The sequence below is a fragment of the Piliocolobus tephrosceles genome, chromosome 2 (assembly GCF_002776525.5).
Source record: "Piliocolobus tephrosceles isolate RC106 chromosome 2, ASM277652v3, whole genome shotgun sequence".
Lineage (NCBI taxonomy): Eukaryota > Metazoa > Chordata > Mammalia > Primates > Cercopithecidae > Piliocolobus > Piliocolobus tephrosceles.
Window position 1 is genome coordinate 90,824,056 of NC_045435.1, and position 24,806 is coordinate 90,848,861.

The 24,806-nt window shown below is 48.1% G+C and overlaps 1 protein-coding gene across 3 annotated transcripts in view; it reads left to right on the top strand.

Annotated features, from left to right (window-relative positions):
• Positions 1-1,031: 1,031 nt before the first annotated feature.
• SLC6A20 (solute carrier family 6 member 20) overlaps positions 1,032-24,806 on the top strand; it is a 38,555-nt gene continuing 14,780 nt past the window's right edge. The window contains exons 1-5 of one of the 3 annotated variants that reach the window (XM_023231768.3): positions 1,032-1,068; positions 1,144-1,311; positions 15,395-15,535; positions 17,499-17,590; positions 21,606-21,833. In XM_023231768.3, the coding sequence (XP_023087536.1) occupies positions 1,191-1,311; positions 15,395-15,535; positions 17,499-17,590; positions 21,606-21,833 (582 nt within the window). In that variant the 5' untranslated portion in view covers positions 1,032-1,068; positions 1,144-1,190. The other 2 variants (XM_023231769.3, XM_023231770.3) reach the window with 2 other exon arrangements.

Genomic DNA, 24,806 nt, shown 5'->3' on the forward strand with positions numbered 1-24,806 from the left:
CCCATTCATTCATTCAGCCTGCTGGAGACTTGATAATGGCCTCTTTATTGAGAACTTACTCTGTGCCAGATAGTAAGCTAAGTTCCCAATTAATCCTCACATGAGCCCTTCCTTGCTGGGCAGGAGAGAGGAAGATACCTGTTGGCATTACAGAGGAGTACACAGAGACTGAGAGAAGTCAAGTGCCTTGTCCAAGGTCACACAGCTAAGTCAGTAGCAGAGTTGGGATACAAACCCAGATCCCACATTACTGCAAAGCACCAAGCTCTGCCTTGTCTATTGACCACCCTCAGTCAAATCACATTGTAAGACTGGCAGAAATACGAGATTTCTTAGTTCCCTACCCTGGCCTAATAAATCAACATTTCTGACCCCTAGGCTGGCCTGAGCAGTAGACTCCCCCATAACAGTTCAAAACCTGATTCCGTCCCCGGACCCATTAGGCACGCAGGGCCAAGCTGTTGGGTGGATGGAGAGAACGGGACTGCCAGGAAGGTCCCTCACTGCTTTCTGTTCCCTGGCAAACGTTATGTCCTCTCCTCTGAGAAGTCCTCCCTAACCATCCCTGACCACCCCCCGGAACTGCTTACCCCTTTACTTTGCCTTAGGTGTCTTCCTCGCGTCTCTCAGTCTTATATGTGGGCTAGGTTGAACCATATGACATTGTCCTTTCTATAAATTAAAAAAAAAAAAGGTTGAAAATGGGGCATTTCATGCAGTCCAATTCAAGTGTTTCCCTCTACCAGAATGTCAGCTCCAAGAGGGAGCTGGGATGTGGTTCACAGCCGTGTCCCCAGACAATGCCTGGCACACAGTAGGCGCTTGATAAATGACAGGTGAGTGGCCGAGGGAAAGCGCCCACTCCTAGGAGTTCCGCAGCCTGAGGAAAGGCCCCGCCGAGCCGGAGGACTCCGGGAGACGCCGCCCTGTCCTCTGTAATCTCGGGTGCCTTCCCGGCCGCGGCGGCCGGGCGGGGTGGGGCTCGCCGTCATCCATTTACCAGCCTCGCCTCTCGGACAAGCGCGCTGTTAATGAGATTAGCAATTTAAAAACCGGCTAGCTGCTTCGGCGGCGGAGGCGCGGGGCCACCCCCAAGCCGAGCCGGGGCGGGACGGCGCGCCTGGCGACCGCGCACGGAGACAGCCGTGCCGGACCCCCGAGCCGGAGCCAAGCGCGCCGAGGCCGGGGCCATGGAGAAAGCGCGGCCGCTGTGGGCCAACCCGCTGCAGTTCGTGTTCGCCTGCATCTCGTACGCTGTGGGCCTGGGCAACGTGTGGCGCTTCCCCTACCTGTGCCAGATGTACGGCGGAGGTGAGTGCCCACCGCGCCCCGGCCCCAGCCCCGCTCTGTGCGCGTCTCCGCGGGCGCTTTCCGTGCCAAGGGGCGTTCGGTCCGTGAGCGCCGGGGTTGGACCCAAGTTACAGAACGACACACTGAGGCTGGGAGAGCAAGCGTGATTTGTCCGAGGTCACAGACCCGGGAGTGTTTGTTCCCAGGACACCCGGTTCCGGAGCCGGAGCTCTCTCCCAAGCCGCCCTCCCAAGCCCTCGGGAACCCCTCGCCCCATCCCGGGGGCGGCCAAGCCCCCAACCCTCCCCCTTGTTGGCCAGGCTGCGGCTCTGAGAACGCAGGGGACGCTGTCTCCTCCTTCGAGAGAAGTGGCAATGGTCTGACTTGTCAGTGAGTAAACCTTATGTTTAGGTGTAAAAAGTGAGTAGGAAATTGTCTTATTCAACAGAAACTGGTTATACAGCTTTCAGATCCGAAACTTAAATCAACGGTCTGAAACTCAGGTTAAGAGGATCTTGAGCCATTTCTTTAAAGTTTTTATAAGCAGATTGGTTTGAGTTTGGAACGATAGAAAGCGGGAAATGCAAATTATTCTATGTTTTGTTTTGGGTTGTTGTTGTTGTTGTTGTTTTATTTTGTTTTTCTTAAATATTTCCTCGGAAGCATCATGCACGCTCCGGGGACAGCCAGCCAGCCACACGCTCTTACCGCACTCCCCTAGCGTTGCGGAAAGCTGGGAACACCTTCTACACATGCCAAGAACCTCGTGAAGCCCAAGCACCTTTTTGGAAGGCAGTATGGCAAGAGAGATTTAAGTCTCAGCATTTAAAACACTTTTTTCTCGGTTGTCTCGTTTCTAGAATTGTATCCAGAAATTGTCAGAGTTCTGACAGAGGTAGTGGGATGGTCACCATCATTTAATAAGAGCAAAACACTGGCAACTTCCTAAGCCCTCAAATAAAGGGGGTTGGTTCAGTAAATTATAGAGCATCCATTTAATGTTGCTCTTCGCAGCCATTAAGGCGGCATTTTCAAAAAAAAAAATTGTATTTTATCGCATCATATATTAAGTGGAGGGAGGAGAAGGCAGATTCAAAGCTATATAAAATGGATTTGATATTTAAAAACAACTGCTTTAAAATATGTAGAGAAAGGAATGGGGAAAAAACATCAAATTGTTAACAAAATTTCTGGGTGATTTTTGTTTAACTTGTGTGTGTGTGTGTGTGTGTGTGTGTGTGTGTATGCGTTTGTGTATTAGGACTTCTATAATCAGCATGTTTTTTTCACCGTAAAAGATCATGAAAGATGTTAGACCAAAGTATTTACAAAAATGAACCCATTTGAGAAGACCAAGAGCTAAATACTGTTCCCTCCTCCCCTCACCCCAAATCAACAAAAGGTTAATTCATAGAGTTTTTTAAATAGTGCATTCTTAATTTCCGGATTCCTTTTTTAAATCTGAAGTGCATAAATACACCATAATGATGTGAAGGGCGTATGTTGCCATATGCTCTAACAGTGTTGCCATGTGCTCTAACAGCTTTATAACTGACTCTTAAAAAGAATGATTTGTCAGAATGAGATTTCCACATCATTCTGTGCTCAGTAGACCTACCCATGATACCTTTATCCTGGGTACATGTTTCCCAGTCGTCAGTCCAGGTGAGCCTCACTATCACATGACTACTTAATTCCTTGTTTATAATACCACCATCACCTGAAAATAGTCTGCAGAGGGATGCATGTGAGGCTGATAGCTCTGGAGTTGAATATGTATCAAGGGGTTGCTAGGGAAACCGCAAGACCCTCAGGTTCCAAGGAAAAGAAACAAGAAGAAATCCTGTGCCTTGTGCAGAGGATGCTTGGGCTGGATGGGTGGCTAGATAAATGAGTGGAAGTCGGGCGGAGGATGGATTGTTGGCTGGGTGTATGCATGGATTAGTGGGTGCACAGACAAAAGGAGGGTGTGGGTCTGGTGGATGGCACTCTCTCAGCCACGTGTCTACAGAATAAAGACCAAACAGTCCACCTGGCACAGTAGGCACTTGACCACCTAACTTGACCATTTGTCCAATATCTCCACCTCATTTCCTGCCACACAGCTTCAAACTTCCCCCTGCCTTCCGAATACTTCCATGAGCACCTCCTTCTCTGCCTCAATCCTTTACACAAGATATTTCCTTCACCTGCTGTTGTTGCTGGGAGAACTCCCACCGTTCCTTCCAGGCTGGGCCAAATGTTGCCTTCTCTCTGTTGCTCTCTCTGACTCTCCTCACTGCCTCACAGGCCAAATAAGCACTTGGTCAGAAGGACTGCAACATTGTTCTCCAGTTTCTCTGTCTCCCTCCAGCCCAACCTCTGTGATGTGATGGAGTCACAGGAGCCATCCAATAAATATTTGTTGAGTGAATGAGCAAAGTATTAGGAAAAGCCACAGAATAAATGATGCTAGAGGATGCTAGAGGCTCTCCCAAGCCTTTCACTGCACAGTAAAGTCACCTTTAAGAAGTGATTTGTGTAGCCCCAAACCCAGGCACTTTACAGCCCTTACCGGAAGGTAAAAATCAGCCACATTATGAAAGGCTGCAGAGGGGTGTATAACTTCCTTGTAAGTGGAGCTGCAAATACCCCCAGCAAACAAAGAATTTGTTTATAAACCACAGAGCCAGGCTATGCCAAAATACTTCCCAGAATAAGACGGATTAGGGATCTGTGCCCCTCTCCATGGGACACTGCCCGTGACTGGAGAGGCTTGTTTCCTTCCTGCTCCCCAGGCCAGCCCCAGCATGAGGAATGTTAATTCTGAAGATTACATTCCAGGTACCAATCATCTCTGTACAGCCCTGGCTGCCTGCTCTAGAAATAAATAAATAAATAAAAGGCAACTCAAAGAACTTCACAAAATCTCTTTTTGAAAAAGTCAGCAGGTCTTGGGCAACCATGTCAAAATCTAAGGCAGTAGTTGTTCCGGAAGAAATCGGGGATGCAAGTGTGTGTGTGATAAGGTGTAAAAAGCAAATACTACACTATTTATATTTATAAACATGTGCATGAAAGAAACATGGAGAGATGAGAACAGTTGTGTGGCTGGTGGAAATACGGATTTTTTTTCTCTTAAATTTTCTCTCTGCAATATTGAGGGGGAAATCAGAGGACACGTGACTATGCAGTAGGACAATGACACTCTCAGACTGGAATGCTCCACATCCCTGCAAAGCTCCTGCTCTCTGGGACAGGAAACCAGCTCTTTCAGCCACCTGTACAGCTTACCCCAAATTGCTTAGAGCATTGCATGTCAAACTGTAGCCTACCTGAGGATCTTCATAAACTGCAGGTTGCTAGACCACACTCCCAGGGATTCTGATCCAGATGCCTGTAGGGGAGGACAGGGTTCTTCATTTCTAGAAAGCTCCCTAGCAAGGCTAAGGCTTGGTCCATGGACCACACTTCAGGGAAGGGTCAGGGTTGCTTATGTGGCCCCTGGCCCAGCAGTGGGGTGCCAGTAAATGTTTAACAACTGGCTCTTGGTGGAACAGCAGGACCCAATACCAAGAATTTGCAGGTTACCTTGATGTAAATCCTCCCACCATGGCCAGTTGCAGACTGCCAATGTATCGTCCCCGAGTGTGGGGTTGGGGAAAGGTGGGGCCAATTGGCTCTTGTGAGCCAGTCTGGAGCCAGGTGCTGTGGTGGCCACAGCTTTTCAGGCCAGCACCCAGCCTGGGACTGATTGACACCGGGTCAGTTCATGTATGGATCAGGGAACAGTGCTGCAGCTGTTTACTTGTAAAGTGGGTGGGGACCCCCAGTAGTTGGGAAATACCATGATCGGGGACCCCTGCTGCTCCCCCAAGGTTTCCAGACTCAATCCTGGTAACATCTGTCCTGTTGGGCTCCTGGCCTGTGCCAGGCATAATGTGAAGCATTTTCTGAAGGAATTCGGTGTGGTCTTCACAACATGCCCACAGTTGGTCCTGTCACCCGCCTTTACAGATAGGAAACAAGTCAGAGAGAACAGGACTTCTGGAGAAGTAGCTGGGGCTCAAGCCATTTCTGTGATAAGGCAAGACTGTCTCCCCAGCACCCTGCACTCATCTGCTACAGGCAGGACAGGGCTCCTCCGGTGTCCAGGCCTTTCTAGGACCCCCAAATAAGAATTGCTGTGGCTCAGGGTACTTCTTCCTGTGGTTCTCCTGTGACACTCACCCATGCCACACCTTGACATTGGAGGAGGGCCTGGCTAGGAGCCTGTGCGATGTCCACCTGCAAGGATCCCTTGTCCTTTCTGGTCCAACCTCCTCTCCGCCTCCCACCTTCCCTGAATATACCCCAAAATGTTTGGCATCTTCCCAGTGTGCTCTTCATCCTCTCCAGGAAACCCCCTCCCTAAATTTAAGATGACTTCTTCAACAAAGCCCTCCTTTGATCCCTGGGCTAAATCCATATGATATAAGTTGGGTCCCCACCCAAATCTCATGTTAAATTGTAATCCCCAGTGTTGGAGGTGGGGTCTGGTGGAAGGTGATTGGATCACCTCCCATGCAGTGAATTTCCCCTTTGGTGGTGTTCTCGTGATAGTGAGTTATCAGTGAGATCTGGTTATTTAAAAGTATGTAGCAGCTTCCTGCTCTCTCACTTCCTCCTGCTCCAGCCATATAAGATGTGCCTGCTTCCCCTTCACCTTCTTCCATAAATGTGAGTTTCCTGATGCCTCCCCAGCCATGCTTCCTGTACAGCCTGTGGAACTGTGAGCCAGTTAAACTTCTGTCCTTTACAAATTACCCAGTTTGAAGTATTTCTTTACAGCAGTGTGAGAACAGACTGATATACCATCCTTCCTGTCCCTGAGGCATTGCGGGGTCTGACGTGTCTCCCTCCCACTTGGTGGGGAGGAAGAGTGACCAGCCAGGAACATAGAGTCTGCCTACTGGTAGAGAAGCCTCTATTTGTCTGCGTGTTGGAATCAGCCCATAGCTTTAAAAAATACTGATGCCTCTGTCCCACCCCCAGAAATCCTGATTGGATTGGTCTCAGGTGTGACCTGAACAGGAGTTTTTATGCTCCCCAGGGAGCTCTACTGTGCAACTCAGGTTGAGAATCACTATCTTACAAACAATACCTAATATAAACCTTCTAGGCACTTAATTTAAGTCATTCAACAGATATTCACCGAGTATCTTCTGCAAGTCAGGGACTATGCTGTCAGGAGAGTTTACAAATATGGTGATTATGGGGTGCAAGGTTTGGGGGTGGAACAAGCAGGAAGAACTTTAACAAAGCACCATTCAGAGGCTTCGCTGAAATAACTCAAGAAGGACTAACTGCTGAAGAGGATCTAGAAAGCCTTCTGGCAATGGCAACATTTAGTAGCAGCTGTGAAAGAGGAGTCGAAGCTCATCATGTAGAATTAGGGGTGAAAACATTCCAGGCAGAAGAAAGTGTATACAAAAGGCACACAAGAGCGCACATTTGAGGTGAATGGCCAGAAACCTCATGTGTCATGTGGCTGTGAGAAGTGAGGCGGGGACTAGGGCAATGGCAGGAGAGGAAGCTGGAGATGAAAAAGGAGTCAGCATGTCCCTAAGGGCCCCAAATAACAGGCCAAGAAGGTGGAGCTTAGCTCTGACAGCAAAGCCAGATTTTAGCAAGGAAAAGGCACAGTCAGAGCTGTGGTTTACAGAGATTGCCAGCATGGATGCCAGGGACGCACTGGGTAGCTGGTGAAGTGGTGACGCTGCCCGAGGGGAGGGCAAGGAGAGCAGAGAACAGATAGGAGAGGAATTCTAGAAGTTTTAAACCAGTGAGGGTCAGGAAGAGTAAAGATGGCTTTCATTTTTCTCACCTGTGCTTTTGTTTTTGGTTTTCAAAAAGTTGACTGGGTTTGACTCCAAATGGGAAACTTTTGGGGGAAGACCAAGATGGAGGCGAGTGAATGAGGAAAAGGAAGGCGCTGGGGTGGACAGTCTCACAGAATAGAGCAGTGGTTCCCAAAGTGGAACCCCCAGACCAGCAGCTTCAGTACCCCCTGGGGGCTTGTGCTCAGTGTTCCTTACATTAAACATGTGTGTATATGCACATACATGCACAAGCACACACATGCCCCAGAAAGAAAAAAAAGGTTAAAAAAAAAAAATCCCTGCTGTGTTTTTTGTTTTTTGTTGTTGTTGTTGTTTTTGGAAAACAAAGGTATGTAAGTGGAGGGAGAGAAAGAGTTTGGACACCTGAGTAAGCTTTCCCATGGAAGGTACCAACTCGGGCTGGCATCTCTGTGGCCCTCAAAGGAGACAGAGTATGATGTGAGGGCTTGCAGGGATATATTTCATACAGAAAGGAATGTCTCTTCTAGTGAGATTGTTCGATTTAGCAAATAGACAATGTACTGGCTATGATAATTAGAAAAATGAGCAACAACATGCTGTAGAATAACATATGGTGTGAGTTTGGGGGTTATAAATGTAATGAGTGCTCATGGTAGAAACTGTGCAAAAGGGCTGGGTGTGGTGGCTCATGCCTGTAATCCCAGCACTTTGGGAGGCCAAGGCAGGAGGATCACTTGAGCTCAGGAGTTCAAGATCAGCCTGGGCAATGTGGTGAGACCTCACCTCCACTAAAAATATAAAAGTTAGAAAAAAATTCTGTAAAATGCAGAAATATACAAATAATAAAATACAAAATTACCAGAAATTCCACCACCCAGAGGTAATGACTGTTAACATTTTTGCTGTAAAAAATTAGAACCGTATTTTTATATGTGACTTGGTATTTTGCTTTTCAAAATTAACTTATTTTAATTCTTCCCAAAATCATGTAATATTTTTTGAAAATATAAACTTAAATAGCTCCATAATATTCCATTTACAGAGGTAACATAACTTACTTAACTGTTCTCTAGTTGTGGAACTTTAAGTTATGTAAAATTTTATGCTATTATAATCCAGTGATCCTCATGTTTCAGTGGAGAAGTTTGATCCATTTATATTTATTATCAGGTTATGTTTGCTGTTATTTTTCATCACATTTTGTACTGCCTTACTTTTCCTTTTTGTTAGTTGTTATTGTTGGATTTTGTTTTGATCTTTTACAATATGAAGTATATATTCTTCACTTTTTTTCTTCAAGTGATTTAGAAGGTATAATTCCTATTTTTTCTATTAGTAGTTAATTTAAATCTGGGGGGAAAAGTATACTTATTTTCTCTGGTTATCAGTGTCAAGAATGAAATGTCATCTGTTGATAGCACCCTATGAAAGAAAAAAATTTTAGCACACTTGTACTTCTTGCTTCTTTCCTCACCCCCATTCCACTTAACAACTTTTGTTGATATAATCTGGGATTTCAGACACATTATGATGATTATTTTACTATTTATATTTTATTTCTCCTCATTCAGAAATTACATTTTCCATTTGTATAACTTTACAGTGATATTAACAGTATTATTTTCAGACTTGATTCTGTTTTGTTGATTTATTTACCACTATTATAACACAACCCTATATTTGAGTTCCTTATTTTGATCCAACACTGGTTGGATGCAGTTCGTGAGCACTTAAGTTTTTCAGGAATGGTAAATAGGTGGTTCGCTTTCTGAGCATGTGTGAGAACATCCATCCTTTGTAGCCACATGAATTGGCTACAATGTTTTTTACTCAAAAATCTATAGATGCTTTTCTGTTGTTTTCAGATTTTCATTTCTGTGAAGGAGAACTCTGCAGCCAATTTTATTTGTTATTAGTTATTAGGTATCATGAATACCTAGAATATTATATAAATTAATATGGTATGTGAATCTTATAATTTCTGAAAGATCACAGGCTATATGTCTACGTATTAAATATGTTTTCATATTTAATTTAACTCAGTGTTCTTTCTGCAGACACAACTGCTGGAATTGAGTAATCCTTAATAGAGATAGAGTAGTGCTTGGGTTTGCTGTCCATGTCTCTTCTCTTCTTGTAATCTCCATCTCTTTATCCTTTTTTTTTTTTTATCCTTTTCTTCTGAGCTGTAGGATAGCTTTCTTTTTCTTTTTTTTCTTTTTCTTTTTCTTTCTTTCTTTCTTTTTTTTTTTTTTTTTTGGAAACAGGGTTTACCAAGAGCCAGTATGGATCTCCCCAAGCAAGAAATCATATATGGCAGGGCCAGGTGCAGTGGTTCATCCTGTAATTTCAGCTTAGGCAACATAGTGAGACCCCATCTCTACAAAAAATTGAAAATTAGTCAGGCACAGTGATTCATGCTTTTGGTCCCAGCTACTCATGGGGGCTGAGGCAGGAGGATTGCCTGAGCCTGGGAGGTTGAGACTGCAGTGAGTCGTGATCGCACCACTGCACTCCAGCCTGGGCAACAGAGCAAGACCCTATCTCAAAGTGATTCCACAGTTCAGAAGAACAGGATAAAGAGGTGGAGATTACAAGAAGAGAAGGCACATGGACAGCAAGCCCAAGCATTACTCTATCCACTGTGGTACAGCCAGTTACTCAACAAGCATTTACTGAGCACCTACTCTGTGCCAGGTCCTTCATTAGGAGCTAGAGATCAACTATAAGCCATGCAGATCCCATCTCTGCCCTCAAGGAGCTGACTGTTTAGGTGTTGGAGGTGTGGACAGAGCAGTAGACATTCAGTGTAGCGGCAGGTGTCTCAACAACAGGAGCTTGCAAGACAAGAGGATGGGTCTTAGTTTTGGGTGATCTGTTGGCTCCTGGAGGAAGTGATGCATCTGGAAGATCCAGTGAGACCCTAAGGATTCCTTCCTGCATTCAATAAATATTCACTGGACTCTGGCTCTCTGCCCAGTGCTGTTCTGAGCAGAGCAGGGAACAAGAGGAGAGCTTCCTTGCTAGTAGAGAGACAGATCTCAAGTAAACAAAGAAAATTATAGCATTATGCACATGGGGAACTGTTCGGAAGGTAAATCAAGCAGGGTAAGGAGTTCAAGAGGGCAAGAAGGCTGTTCTAGCAAGGGTGCGCAGAGAAGGCGACTCTGGGGAAGCCAAGTCTGGGTGGAGCACTGAAAGAAGAGAGAAAGCATCCTGGGCAGGAGGAACAGCAAGAACCAAGGTGCTGAGGCCAGACCAGCAGGAGGGCCAGTGTAACTGCAGTGGATGGAGAGAGGCCAGTGGCACGGAGGGGAAGGTGGGAGCCCTGTTCCCCTAGCCTCAGAGATCAAGGGAGGGAGTGTGGGTTTGATTCCAGGTGGAAGAAGGAACCAAGGAAGGTTTGACTGGGTGAGAGGTTAGGGATGGAAGGAGCAGGTGTGTCACAATCTGAGAACAAACTGCAGGGAGGGGACTGGAGGGTGAAATCACAAAGACCTGCCTGGAGGGCGGTGCAGTGGAGATGTGACAGTGGGTGCCAGGGAGGTGGTGATGAGTAAGGATTCCCCAGGCTGAGCTGAGTCTACGTCTTCCAATAATTCTGTGACTGTAAGCATCCCACTCATCTGGGGTATTGTGGACTCACAGTGGCAGAGACATTACCACAGGGCTCAGTGTGTGCCTCAGTTACCTATTTATTCATAACAAACCACTCAAAAACTCCAGGACTTAGAAGGAATGATGGAATTAGGAAATTACCATCTGGCAACCAATGCAGCAGTAATTGTTTTGGGCAAGAATCTTCACTGGATGCCAAAACTACTGGGCAAAAGTATGAGAAATAGGATAGTTACTGAGGCTCAGAATATATTCAAGAAGATTATCATTTCTAAGGGGAGAATAGTAACTCTCAGCAGAGAGATCCAACAGACACCACCTCAACCAAGCGAGCAAAGTCTACATCACCGTGAATGGAACACATTGACATCTTGTGCCTCTGGACAAGGACACAGGATCACTTTAGTGTTTCTGCCAAAACTCCAAATGAGGGACATTCCACAAAGCAACTGGCCAGTGCTCCTCTAAAGCATCGTGAAAGGTCACGAAAGACAAAGAAAGGCAAAAAATGTCTAAGGAGCTGTCCCAGATTAAAGGAGACTAAAGAAACCTGAGAACTAGAGGCCTTGTGTGCTCGTGACCTGGAGCCTGGATGCCTGGAGAACATCAGTGGGACGGTCAGGAAAATTGCAAAAAGGCTGCAGATAAAATAATAATTTGATGTTGGTGTTAATTCCCTAATTTTACTCATTGCATTGGGATTATATAAGAGAATGTTCTTGCTTTTGGAAATACCTATTGAAAATATTGAGAGGTAAAAAGAAAAAAAAAATTAGCGACTTAAAGCAACAATAATTAATCATTTCTCACAGTTCTGTGGGTGCCTGATCTCTTCCTTTACTGTTTCTGTCTGGCCTTGCTCATGCAGCCAGAAGGTCCCTCACACACCTGGTAGTGGGTGCTGAGCTGGCTGGGCTCCCTCAGTTCTTCTCCTCATGGCCTCTCGTCCTCTGGAGCCTGGACCAGCATCTTTATGTGGCTGTCTCAGGCACACTCCAAGAGGAGGAAGGTGAAGCTGCAAGACATCCTGAGGCCTGGGCTCTGGTACCCACATGGATATCACATTCTATTGGACAAAGCAAGCCCGAAGGCCAGCCCAGCCTCACAGGGTGGGGAATAGACTCCACCTCTTCAGGGGAGGAGCACTGAAGAATGTGTGGCTCTATTTAATCTCCACACATGCCTTTAAGGCATGTAGTTGTATTACTACTGTATTAGGGTCCACTAGAGGGACAGAACTAATAGGGGGGAAAGAGAGACGTGGGGGAGGAGGAAAGAGAGAGAGAGAGATAAAGGGGAGTTTATTAAGTATTAACTTACATGATCACAAGGTCCCGCAATAGGCTGTCTACAAGCTGAGGAGCAAGGAGAACCCATCTAAGTCTCAAAACTGAAGAACTTGGAGTCTGATGTTCAACAGCAGGAAGCATCCAGCACGGGAGAAAGATGTAGGCTGGGAGGCTAGGCCAGGCTCACCTTTTCACTTTTTTCTGCCTGCTTTACATTCACTGTCAGCTGATTAGATTGTGTCCACCAGATTAAGGGTGGGTCCACCTTCCCCAGCTCACTGACTCAAATGTTAATGTCCTTTGGCAACACCCTCACAGACACACCCAGGATCAATACTTTGCATCCCTCAATCCAGTCAATTTGACACTCAGTATTAGCCATCACAACTACCACCAAAATCATGCCCCTTCCTACTCCCCTATTCCTGTCCACCACAGACCTGTTTTCTGTCCCTGTAGTTTTGCCTTTTCCAGAATGTCATATAAATGGAATCATCCTACTATGGTTTGAATACGTCCTCCAAAGCTTATGTGTTGAAAACTCAATCTCCAATGCAACAGGGTTGAGAGGTGGAACCGTTAAGAGGTGATTAGGTCATGAGGACTCTGGCCTCGTGAATGGATTGATATCATTATCTCAGGGGTGCTTTCATTATTGAGAGAGTGGGTTTGTTATAAAAGAGAGTTCAGCCCCCTCTTGCTCCCTTTTGCTCCCTCTTGCCCTCCCGCCTACTGCCATGGGATGATGCAGTAAAAAGGCCCTGCCCGGATGCTAGCACCGTGCTCTTGAACTTCCCAGCCTCCAGAACCATGAGCCAATAAATTTCTGTTCTTTATAAATTATCCAGTCTCTGGTATTCTGTTATAGCAGCACAGACTAAGACAGATATTCTTTGGTGAAATGCCTATTCACACTTTTTTTTTTACATTTTTTGAAAGGGTTCTTTTTCTTATTGAGTTTTGAGAATCCTTTATATACTCTCGATACAAAGTTTTTCTCAAGATGCAAGTATTTTCTTCCAGTCTATAGTTTGTGTTTTTATTCTCTTAATAGTGTCTTTCACAAAGAAGTAGTGAAATTCAATTTATCAATCTTTTCTTCCATAGACAGTGCTTTTAACACTGTATTTAAGAAATCTTTGCTTAACTGAAGCTCATAAAGATGTTCTCCTGTATTCTTTTAGAAGTTATATAGCTTTTAGTTGTACATATAGTTCTGTAATCCATTCTGAGATTTGTTTGGTATAAAATTTTAGATACAGGTTGAGTTTCATTTTTCTGCATATGGATGTTTGGTTGTTCTAGCATCATTTCTTGAAAAATTTATTGCAGAGCAAATTCACCTGGATTATGTGTTTATTTGAATGGCTGGGGCAGGAGTGATAGAAATGATTGATGCCTAGGGCCAAACAGCCCTCATGTTCCCACTTGGCATCAGGTTTTAGATTTCCACCCTACCCATGGGCCCTGGGCAGTCAGACCCTGTCAAACAGACAGTTGTCCCCGGACCTTGTCAGGCCTTACGTAGTTACTGTTTAACACCCTGCGTGAAAACAGGATTATCTTATAACCACTGAGGGTTTGAATGTGGCTTCAAAGCCTCAGTGTGTGAGCCCAATCTTTATTGTCAGATATTTCATGATTGAGAGCTAATGACCTCTTGGACTCCTTTGATATTGAGAGGAAACTCACAAGGTGCTGAAACAAGGTTCTGAAGGGAAGGAAGGGAGCCTGGCCTAGAGGAGTTATAGCAGTGTCTGGACATGAGAGGACAGGATTTGTTCTAGGCCCCCACATAAGCGGAACGAAGCTGGGAACTCCAAGCCTGGTGGTGTGAGCGCTCATTCACCCGTGCAGGTGGCTCGTGCCTTTCTTTCTGTGGTGTGGCCATGGGGGCTCTGCCTGGTCTTTGCCCCAGCCATTCCACTTCTGGGATTTGTATCCCAAGGAAATACACAAACAAGTGGACCAGGCTTTGTTTCACAGCTTTGTTTAGTACGGCAGAAAGCTGGAAACAGCCCGAGTGTCTAACAATTGATTAAATGCGGTCTGGGCTTATTTTCAGAGCAGAATATCATGCAGCTCTTTAAGGGGTGATGCAAAGGTCTGTGATTGGGAGAGTGATGGGGAATGCCATAGGGTGAGAAGAGTGGGCTGCAGGACGGTACATGTATACAATGGAGACTTTTTGGTAAATATTAGATGTTCATGTAAGCATAGTTATTTTGTTGTTTACCTTAACAACTGAGGATCCAGTTCGCTTTGTAATCAGCCCTTAATCTTTGCAGTTGTAGTGTCTGGGTTTTATTTGATCAGAAATCCTGCCCTCTTTTCCCACTGGACATTTTGTTAAGCTCACCCTGCCAAAATTCACACTCCCTGGCTCCTCACCATCACCAACATCAGGGAACTTTAAGGGCAGGGAGCATGGTTGCTACTCTCCCATTCCACACCAGCCAGGGCCTGGTCCAAAGTAAGTGCTTAGTAAGTGTCTGTTTCATACACTACCTCATGTGGAGCAGCGTCAGGGCTGTGCACAAAGCCCAAAGGAAGTGCATAGAGGTGGACAGCTGAATGCATGGACCCAGGCGTGATGTTTGACATATTTAACAACACAATTGTCTTGGCTCTGATCGACTATTAGTTGCTGAAATGGAAGATGGAATGTGGGGTTTGGCAGAAGGGCTGGGACAGGGGAGGCATTGAGAAAGGCACTCAAGCAGCTTGGGACAGTGGCAGTTTGCCTCCTAGGGAGAATGAATTTAAAGAGTTTAATAACTGACATGGCTGCATGCCATCCACGGGTGGATGGATGAACAGACAGGTGGCTGAGGAGGAAGATAAAAAGATGAAAGGATGGATGGAAGGATGGAAGGATGCATGGAAGGATGGACAGATGAATGGATGGAAGGATGGATAGATGAATAGATGGATGGATGGATGGATGGATAGATGGATGGATGGAAAGATGGAAATACAGATGGATGAATGGAAGGATGGAAATATAGATGGATGGAAGGAAGAAAGGATGGATGGATGTAGGGTGGATAGATGGAAGGATGGAAAGATAGATGGAAGGATGGATGGATGAATGGATGGTTGGATGGAAGGATGGATGGAAGGATGGATGGCAAGTTGATGAATTAATGGTAGACAGATAGGTGAGAGGAATGGCAGCAAGAAGGATTGATGAAAATGTAGAATGAAAGAAGGATGCAGGATGAGTAGAAAGAGGAGGATGGATGACGAAAAGGTAGGAGAATGCATGGACAAGTGGAAAGACAGGAGGATGGAAGGATGTTTGCACAGAGATTGAGTGGTGGTGGAGAAAAGCCCTTTGGTGGTGGCCTGGCTCTCAGCTCTGGACATCTACAGGTAGTTTCCTGGTCCCCTACATCATCATGCTTATCGTGGAGGGAATGCCACTCTTGTACCTGGAACTAGCTGTGGGGCAGCGCATGCGGCAGGGCAGCATCGGTGCCTGGAGGACCATCAGCCCGTACCTCAGCGGTGTCGGTACGTGGGGCCCCTCCCGTCCTCTCCCACCCAGAGACCTGGGCAGCATGGGAGTGTGGGTGGGATCCCATCAGCAAAGCTGTTGGATCAAAGGGTGAGCACAAGGCCCAAGAGAGAGCCCTTGCCTGGAGTGAACAAATGGCCTGGCGGGGATGTCATAGAATGTGAGCTGAGAGGAGCTGGTTTCCTACCCACAGGGTAGTGAAACAGGGAGGATGCATGCCCCTTGGGGAACAGATGCCACCCTGCTTCTCTTCTCTGGACCTCAGCTTGGTCACCTGTAAAAGGGAAACAGCTGTAACTCCCAGTCCTAGCTAACAATCATTCTGGAAACTCACCCAACTGCTCCCTGTTAAATAACAGCTTTCTCTTTTAGTAAGCACCTACTACTTGCTGGGAGCCAGCCTATAGGATATATGTGCATGAGTTCATTTAACCTTCTTTACACCGCTGAGGTGTTGCGGAGTGCCATTAATGTCTCTGGGGTGGGGAGGCAGAGGCCCACACGGACAGCAGGAGGGGGCTGTTTCATCTCATGCCTCTCCTGAGTGACCTTGAGCCAGAGTCCCAGGTACTTCCAGGACAACCTCCACCTGCCCTGCACATCGCTTATGACCCAGGGCTGCCTCTGCATGCAGAAGGAACCCTGACCAGAAGTGGCCATGGCATGTGATGCTCACCCCTCCTGCCCCAGAAAGGAAGGCAGGCAGGAAAGCAGAGTGACATTTCAGGAGCAAAGAGAATGGAAGCGTATACATGACCTGGTCGCAGATGCGGAAGAAATGTGCCCAGTGTTCTCACAAATCATCTCCAACTCCAGACTGCCTCCTTGTCTTGAATGGCTATTAATTTTTTTTTTTTTTTTTTTTGAGGCGGGGTTTCACTCTTATTGCCCAGGCTGGATTGCAATGGCACAATCTCGGCTCACTGCAACCTCCACCTCCCGGGTTCAAGCAATTCTCCTGCCTCAACCTCCTGAGTAGCTGGCATTACAGGTGCCTGCCACCACGCCCGGCTAATTTTTTGTATTTTTAGTAGAGACAGGGTTTCGCTAGGCTATTAATTTTTAACACAGAAGTGTGTGGTTTTACAATCTGCCTGAATAAGCAATCACAGAGGACTTCTCAGAGGCATCTTCTGCATCATAAGAAAGATACCAGATATTTGTGCCAACCAGGGGATGCCGGTGAATATTTAACAACCAGCTCTCAGAGTGGAGTGGGAGTGGGGAGGGGAAGCCCTGGTTTATAGCATATGCCATTGCCTGTGGGGGTAAATATGTGCACCATGGCCAGTTTCCACTACTGAGTGTTCCAGCACTTGGGCTTGGGGAGAGGAGGGAATTCTGGTTCTCAAGGGTCGGTGTGGGCCAGCCCCAGAGCCCTGCTGGCTGCCACCCTTCTCTCTGCTCTCAGGACCCACCCTGGGTTTTGTGCAGACTTGACCGAATTACGGGCAGCCCCCTCCCCATCCCTCCTCTCCTGGCCACCAGGTGACTCAACCACTGGTGAGCCAAGGAGGGAGCGTAACCGTACATCTGGCACAAGGTGGCACTTCACAGCGACAGTGCTTCTCACAGCATGACGTTGTGAACCCAGTTCTGCCACTTACCAGCTGGGTAGTCTTGGGCAGGCTCCAGGCCTCAGTTTTCTCCTCTGTGATATGAAGATAATACCGTCGTAAGGACCAAAGGCACGTAAAGTACTTACCTAACACAGTGCCTAGCAGTTAGATCTCAAAAACATGTCATCAGCCTCCTGTCCCAGAAGGTGAGGAGGGAGGTTGGAGAAAAAGAAATCACCCTTATGAAGTGCTTACAGGTGCCTGGTCTCGCTTAATGCTTATCACACAAACCTGGTGGAGGGAGGCCTCGCCACAGGCACATCCTGGGAGCACACGCTGGGCCTGGCAGAGGGGGAAGGGCCATCCTCAGTCCTCAGCGCAGCCCTCTGCTTCCTTGCAGGGGTCGCCAGCGTGGTGGTCTCCTTCTTCCTCTCCATGTACTACAACGTTATCAACGCCTGGGCCTTCTGGTACCTCTTCCACTCCTTCCAGGTGAGCCACGGCCCGTGCCAGAACAGGAGTGGGAGCGAGAAAGGGAGAGAAAAGCAGGGCTACCCACTCAGGGGAGGGGGTGTGGGGCAAGGTGAGCAGCCTCGGGGCGGGGAGCCAGTGGGTGGTGTGAGGTGGAGGGGAAGCCATGCACCCCAGACCACATGGAGGGCTTCTGAATCCGGGCTCCACGGGCCCCTTACGCTGTAAGCAAGAGTCCACCGGTGTGAGTGTGCGTGTTCTCAGAGAGCAGGTCCATGGCCTTCAGTGGATTCTCTCTGATGGATGTGGCCGCCCCCCAACAACAATTAATAACTACTGCACAGTGTGCCTAGGAGGAAATCTGCGGAGAGGACTGATGGGGAGGGATTCCCTCAATCCAGCAAGACAGCAGTGTCTGTCCTCCTCCCCTTGCCCTTCTCCCACTTTCCACGGGGTCACTTGTGCTTCCAGGTTTCTGACTCCAGCCTGAGCCTCTCCTTTTCCCTGCAGACCTCCAAGTTCTCCTAGAAGGACCATTGTCACCCTGTAACACAGTAGGGCCATTTTAAACCACACATTTCTGATGATAACTGCAGCTGACACTCCGTAGAAAACGTGGAAGGGGCTGGAAATTGTAGAGAAGCGAGAACTCCAATTCCACACAGACAGCTGGTATTACATCCAGGACAAGAGGAATTTTCCTCTCCACTGCTCATGCTCATTTCTGTTACCTGGCTCCTGCCGCTCTACTCTCAGGAACTCCATCCTCCACTGCCTCCACCTGCTCCCAGGAACCATCTTCACCTTGGCTTCTTCCCAGATGGGAACAGAGGAGGAGGCAGGAGCTAATCAGGCCAATGCCTTACCCTTTGCCCCTGAGCCAGGCCTTCATGGGACATGCCTGTCCCCTAGGTCCACAAGCAAGACAGGGCTGGCATGGACTATGGACTGAACTGGGTTTGCCTCTGGGATGCTTGGGCACAGCCTTGACTCTGTGGGGGCGTGAGGAATGCTTGGGTGAATGACTTTAATAATCCTGATTTGGCATACCCCACTCTGGCTTCCCAATGAGCTCCACCAAGCTTGCCCCATTGCACATATGTCTGGCAAGAAAGATGTGCCCTGAGCTTAGTTGTAGTTCCTCCTTCTTTCCCTGGTTCAACCTAGAGTTTCATGAACACTGGCCACAACACTGCCTCTCCCCAGCCTTCTCGGTAGAAACAGAGCAACTCTTCTCACTCTATTGCCTGGTGACTGTTTCCTATCCTCTCTGCAGGGCTGCCATGTATGGTTGGGCAGGTTGTGCACTGCACAATGGTACCCCCAACTAAGGGCTTGCCATACACATTGTAAACATGTTAGATTTGTGTACTTATTAAGACAGGTTTCCAAAAGCAGAAGCAATGTGTCTTGTCCTAACAAAATCAGAATAATTTACTCATCCCCCGAAAGCAAAACTAAAGTGCCTCAAGAAAGGGGCACCTTTTTCTAATAGTCAGAAGAATGAGGGCCAGCAATTCCTGAAAATCACTTAAGTATTCGTTCATTGCATCCTTCATAGGTCTGTGAACTTATCCCTTAGTCCCTCTACTTTGAAGCCCTCCTCCATGGTCCTGTAATAAAGAGAGGAATAGTAGCTGCAGACATTCACTTACATGTGCTCTGGGTCAGACACAGGTCCCAGCACTTGAGAAGTGTTCACTCATGTAATCATCACAGCCACCCCGCAAGGCTGAGCGCACTGAGCACCCAAGCACAGGGGAGCCGAGTAGCTCATAGCTGGTAGGGTTGGACTCAGGCACCTGGTCCCAGAGTCGGTGCTCCTGTCTACTCACTCCCTGGCCAGGCTTTCCAGCCTTGGGTCCAGCCCTTCTCAGCAGGAGCACCTGGGCTGTTATGCATGCAAATGCGGGGATCCTTGTCCTCACCTGCTAGTTCAGAGGTGGGTGAGGGAGGTCAGACTGGGAACTGGCCCATTTAACAAGTTCTCCTATACTCTAAACCTTCTTCACCCTGGCTGCACACTGGGGAGATGAAGTTGCTGGGTGCAGGGTGGGGAGGTGTGAAAAATCCAATGACCAGGACCTACCCTAAACAGATGAAATCAGAGTCACTGAGGGTGCAGCCTGGGTATCACCCCTGGGTGACTTAGTTGTGTAGCCAAGCCTGGGAAGCAGGCCTGGGCTGGCATCAGCAGGTGGTCCAGTGTACAGACTCAGGTCAGTCCCACACAGGCTATAAATGGCCCAAGGGGATGTCAGCCAGGGCAGCTCGACTGGGCTTCAGGTCTACGAGGACCCCTCTCACCTGCCTGGGACTTGGTGCTGGCTGCCACCAGGCACCTCAGTTCCCTCCACGTGCCTCCCTCTCGTTGCATCCGCATCATTCAGGAAGCTAGCCTGAATGTCCCACAGCTGGTCTCCAAGAGGGTGAGAGGCTAGCTACAGGGCTCTGAAGGCCTGGGCTGGGAAGTCACTCACACAGCATCTCTTCACCATATTCAGTTGGTCAGCGTGCATCGGAGGCCAGCCCAGGCTCACAGGGTGAGGCAAGAGACACCACTTCTGGATGGGAGAAATGTGCACATGGGGAGGGGAAGGATGTTGGTGGCCAGCTTTGAACACGATATAGGTCAAAGCAAGAAACCAGCTCACACATTCCAATAGGCTAGGGTGGCCCTGGGGAGGTATGGCAGGGGTGGGCATGGAGGTCCTCACCAGCACAGTCTCGAGCACCGTCTGGGTATGCAGACCTGGGCTCCAGCTGCCTACTGGCACAGTAGCCATGACCCGTCAGGTGATACCCCTGGGCCTTGGTTCTTTTCCTGTGAAATACGGGATTGAGCCCAGTGGGGTGGTCAGACTTGCTTCCATTAATGATGCATTTTGTCTAATTAAATCGGGACTTGCAGAACCCAGATATGTGCAAAACTGATCAATGTGGGGCTGGTCCTCAAAGAGCAGGGCTGGGATCTCCTACCCCGCAAGTCAGAAGTCATTTTTCCTCCCCTCCCTCCCATCTCAGCACCACCGTTTACCACTTGGCCTTGGGTCATGGTCACGATGCATGCACCATTGAGGCTCCTTTGTTCCTAAGTGACATGCCCACAGCCTCCTATGGGGGCACACCTGGAGCCTTCTCTTTCATTACTAACAAGCTTTCCCAATCCCTGCCTGCCTTGGAGTCCCTGCCAAATGCAAGCGATGCTGCTACCTCCCTTGCTGTAGCAAGCCCTAAGGAAAGAGCCTCTGCTTGTTCTCACTTGGGTGGTCTTTGTTGATTTCCGCAAGTCCCTAGCAAGTCCTGAGATACATAAGTCTCAGGTTCCGTGCTCACTAAGTGCTGGTGGTGAATGGCATTTCCTGCAATGTACACTGGGTTTGGAAGCTAGCAGGAGATGAGGTTCAGGCCCCGCAGCTGTCTTGCCTGTCTGAGCCTGAGAGAACCTGGTGCTAGTGACTGCTTTGAGCTAGAGTCAAGGTATACCTGAAGCAGTTAGACTCCCGGACTTTGCAGGGTGGAGCCAGTAAGACTGTCATCTGCTTAAGCTACTCTGAACTGGGCTCTCTGTCACTTTATCTAGTTGGTTCTGAGTTGGTCAAAAAATAGGGACTCTCTCAGTCATTGACCAAGTCTTAAGCAATCTGGGCCAGTGCTGCAGAGGGTGTGGTTTGAGTGCCTGAGCTGACTGTGCACAGGCCATGGGTCGGAGTCCCATCATCATAGCTGGCCTGGCCGTGGTCCATTCACTATTCAGTCTCTGGGACCCACCACGGAGTTCAGCAGTCCTCAGGGAGCACCTGAAGAATTGCAACGAGAACAGAGCCCCCTCCTCCAACCCCTTCCTGCCTCACCCATGCCCCCTGACAAACTCTCCAACTCCCGGTCTGCCTTCAGGGACTCCAGCCACCTGCCCTTCTGGGACCAGCACCCTTCTATTTCAAGAGTCTCCGCTCAGGGTCACCTCCCTCACCCCTGCCACAGCCCTTGTCCTCAGCCTTCACCTCTCTGGATAACACTCACTTTGGTCCCACAGGATCCCCTGCCGTGGTCTGTCTGCCCACTGAATGGTAACCACACAGGCTACGACGAGGAGTGCGAGAAGGCGTCCTCCACACAGTACTTCTGGTACAGGAAAACCCTCAATATCTCGCCGTCCCTCCAGGAGAACGGGGGTGTGCAGTGGGAGCCGGCGCTGTGCCTCCTCCTGGCCTGGCTGGTGGTGTACCTGTGCATCCTGCGTGGCACCGAGTCCACTGGCAAGGTGGGACAGTGAGGCACAGAGGCCCGGTGCTCCTGGCGGGTGGGAGGGTGCGCCGAGGGGCAGCTGCGTCTGTCTCCAACCCTGAGCAATGCCAAGGGAGTGCCCTCTGCAGTGGACAGGCAGCAGCTATGTTAGGGCAGAGGGCACAGATGGTGTTGCTGGGACAAGTCACCTACTAGATGACTATAGAGACAGCCAGAGGTGGTTAAAGTTGCAACCCTAAATCTCAAAACAAGGACTTTCTTACAAAAAAAGGAAGTTTTTCTGTACCAGTCAGCCCAAAATCCATACCACCCAGGCAACCAGACAGTGAGTTTGCTTTTCTTTAAGACTGTATGTGTCCTCAAGACACCCTAGCCACTGGCTCTCCAACTCAGCTACACATTGATATTTTCTGGAGCGCTTTCAAAAATCTCATGCCTTAGCCCTGCCCCCAAAGTTCTGAACTAACCAGTTTGGGATGTGCCCTGAGCAATGGAGTGGGTGGGGGGATTTTAGAAGCTTGCCAAGTGATTTTAGTGTTCAGCTGAGTTTGAGACCAACCCTTTGTTCTAAGCTGCTTCCAATCACCCTCCATAGCAATCAGGCTTGATCTCCATAGTCCTTTCATGGTGTATCCCAAGGCTCACACCTTCCCTAGGGCTGACATGTTCTTCAGCTCTAGTCTGCTCCATGTGGAAGACCTGCTTTCAGTGTTCCCATCACCCGCCACCTGTCTGAAGTTTCAGCAGATGTCCCAGAGCCTAGCACGCCCTGTTTCATTCACTGTCACTTCTCACCGTAGACCCAACATGGCTTGGGCACCCACATTGTCTCATTCTGGCAACAGCCCCTCAAGGTAGATTTCATGATGCCACTCACCTGAGGCTTAGAGAGGTAAATTGACTTGCCCAGGGGCACAGCTAGTGAGGGCAAAGCCCAGCCTCACCCCAAGACTTCCCATTGCTTTGGTTTGGTAGCCACATAGCTCTTTCTATGCCTTAATGATGTCATCAACTCCAACTGTCACCTGCTGAGAGTCCTAAGAGCCCACCTGTCCTCACCCTCTGACTACCTGAGTTGCCTTCTCCAGCCACACCCCACCCCCATGTATTTCTTGAGGCATTAGACCAGAGCTACCCATGGTATTCCAGGGCCCATGGGACAACTCCAGTATCATGCCTGGCAAGACAATTTATTTTGGTTTCTAAGACCCCCTGATGGCCAGCCTCTTAGCCCCCAGAGCCCCCTGTGCCATGGCTGAGGAGAGGGACGAGTGAGCACAGGTGCTCTTCCTCCGAGAGAGCTTAGAACCTGCAGCAGCTCACTCAGTCCCATCGTAAAGCCTGGCCGTACTGCCATGCTCATAAAAAATGTTCTTGTAATTTATCTTTGCCAGGTTATTATCATCATGATCCAAAAGATCAGAGGGTAACATCTGCAGATATAGAGATGAGAGACCATTACTTTTCCTGATCACTTAGAAATGTTACATGAGACCTGTCATGCCATAAAAACTTATTTATTCTTATCGTCTATTTCCTCTGCTTCAGCCATACCCTTCTCCATGGCAAAGTACCCCAACAGCTCTGTGTAAAGGGAACTAATCTTGTCACAGACCATGTGCCATTTCCTGGCATCCTCTGTTGGAATTACCTTTGTTTCCTGCCAGAATCTCTGCAGAGTGGTCAGAATTAGTTTCTTCCAATAGGTTAAGCTGGATCACATGTCCAGCAATTCTGCCCACTTGGGGAGAAGTGAGCCACCTTGGTAGGGACTCCATGAGCCTCCGGGAAACTTGCTCACCTCGGGAGAAGGAGGGAAATTCCCAGGGCTGGCCCTAAGGGCCTGCTTAGTGACCATTGTGATGGATGTTGGTCACGAGTGAGTGCTCTGTCTTTTCATCTCTATCTCTTATCTGGTTTATTTTCTTATAATCTTGGGTGGATTTATTAGTCTTCTCAAGTTGCAACAACCTCAGCTAAGAAGCAGTGATAAAAGACACACCCCGCATTCCACCTGCTGTCCTCTGGGTGACAGGGCACAGAGTGCCACTCTGGTGGCCTTGGAAATGGATAAGAAGACACCACACCTCAGTGGGAAGGGAGGGTCAAGTGTAATTCACGTCCACCTGAACATGAGCCACCAGCCATATTTCTCACAGAGAGACTCAAACTTTAAGGGAACTCTTACACAAAAGACAATCTAGCAAAATATTTGTTTGCTTTACAAATGAGGCTCTGGTACACATGTGAGTTGATTTACAGAAAAAATTCCATTCCTGGATAGGCACACGTGCACTTGAAGGTCTGTATTCTATGGCTTTGTAACAGTTAGAATCACCCAGAGCATGACAGGTGACTACTAATGCTGCCATGAACACCGAATATATTAACAAAACATCATTGAACTTACCATGCGTGTTGGTGGAGAAAGAAGATCTGGCTGACAAAAGTGTCCATTCAGGTGTAGTGTTAAAGCCTAAGGAAGTAAACCCTTTTTGGAGGGTTGCCATAAAAATCAGATCTGAATTTCCTATTGTGTTTATTATGGAGACATTGTCCTCTACTCTACACATCGCTGCTTTCCTGCATGAGCACTCATGACCAATCTGCTCTTAGGCCCCAATCCTGGGGAAATCTGTCCTTCTCCAAGCTGGAGATGCTCGGAGCTGAATCTGGCTCAGAAACTGGGTAGAGACTCATGCACAGATTCTATGGGTTGCTTTTTCCTGTGGGCTCATTACTGGATTGCCCATATATTTTTTTCAGGCTGATTTCTTTATCTAGCAATTTTGAAATGTTAATGTGACTGATGTGTTTTTGTGGGTAACCTCAAATCCTTTCCGGAATAAGGTCAGGTTGAAGGGAGGGTGGAAGGCAGAGGCTCGGTACCTGTTTGCCTCTTCTCTACTGAATAAGAAATGTCCTGCTGGTCACAACTGTGAGCGACCACATCCCACCAGCCCATTTCTCCAGCCCTAACCCACAGCCT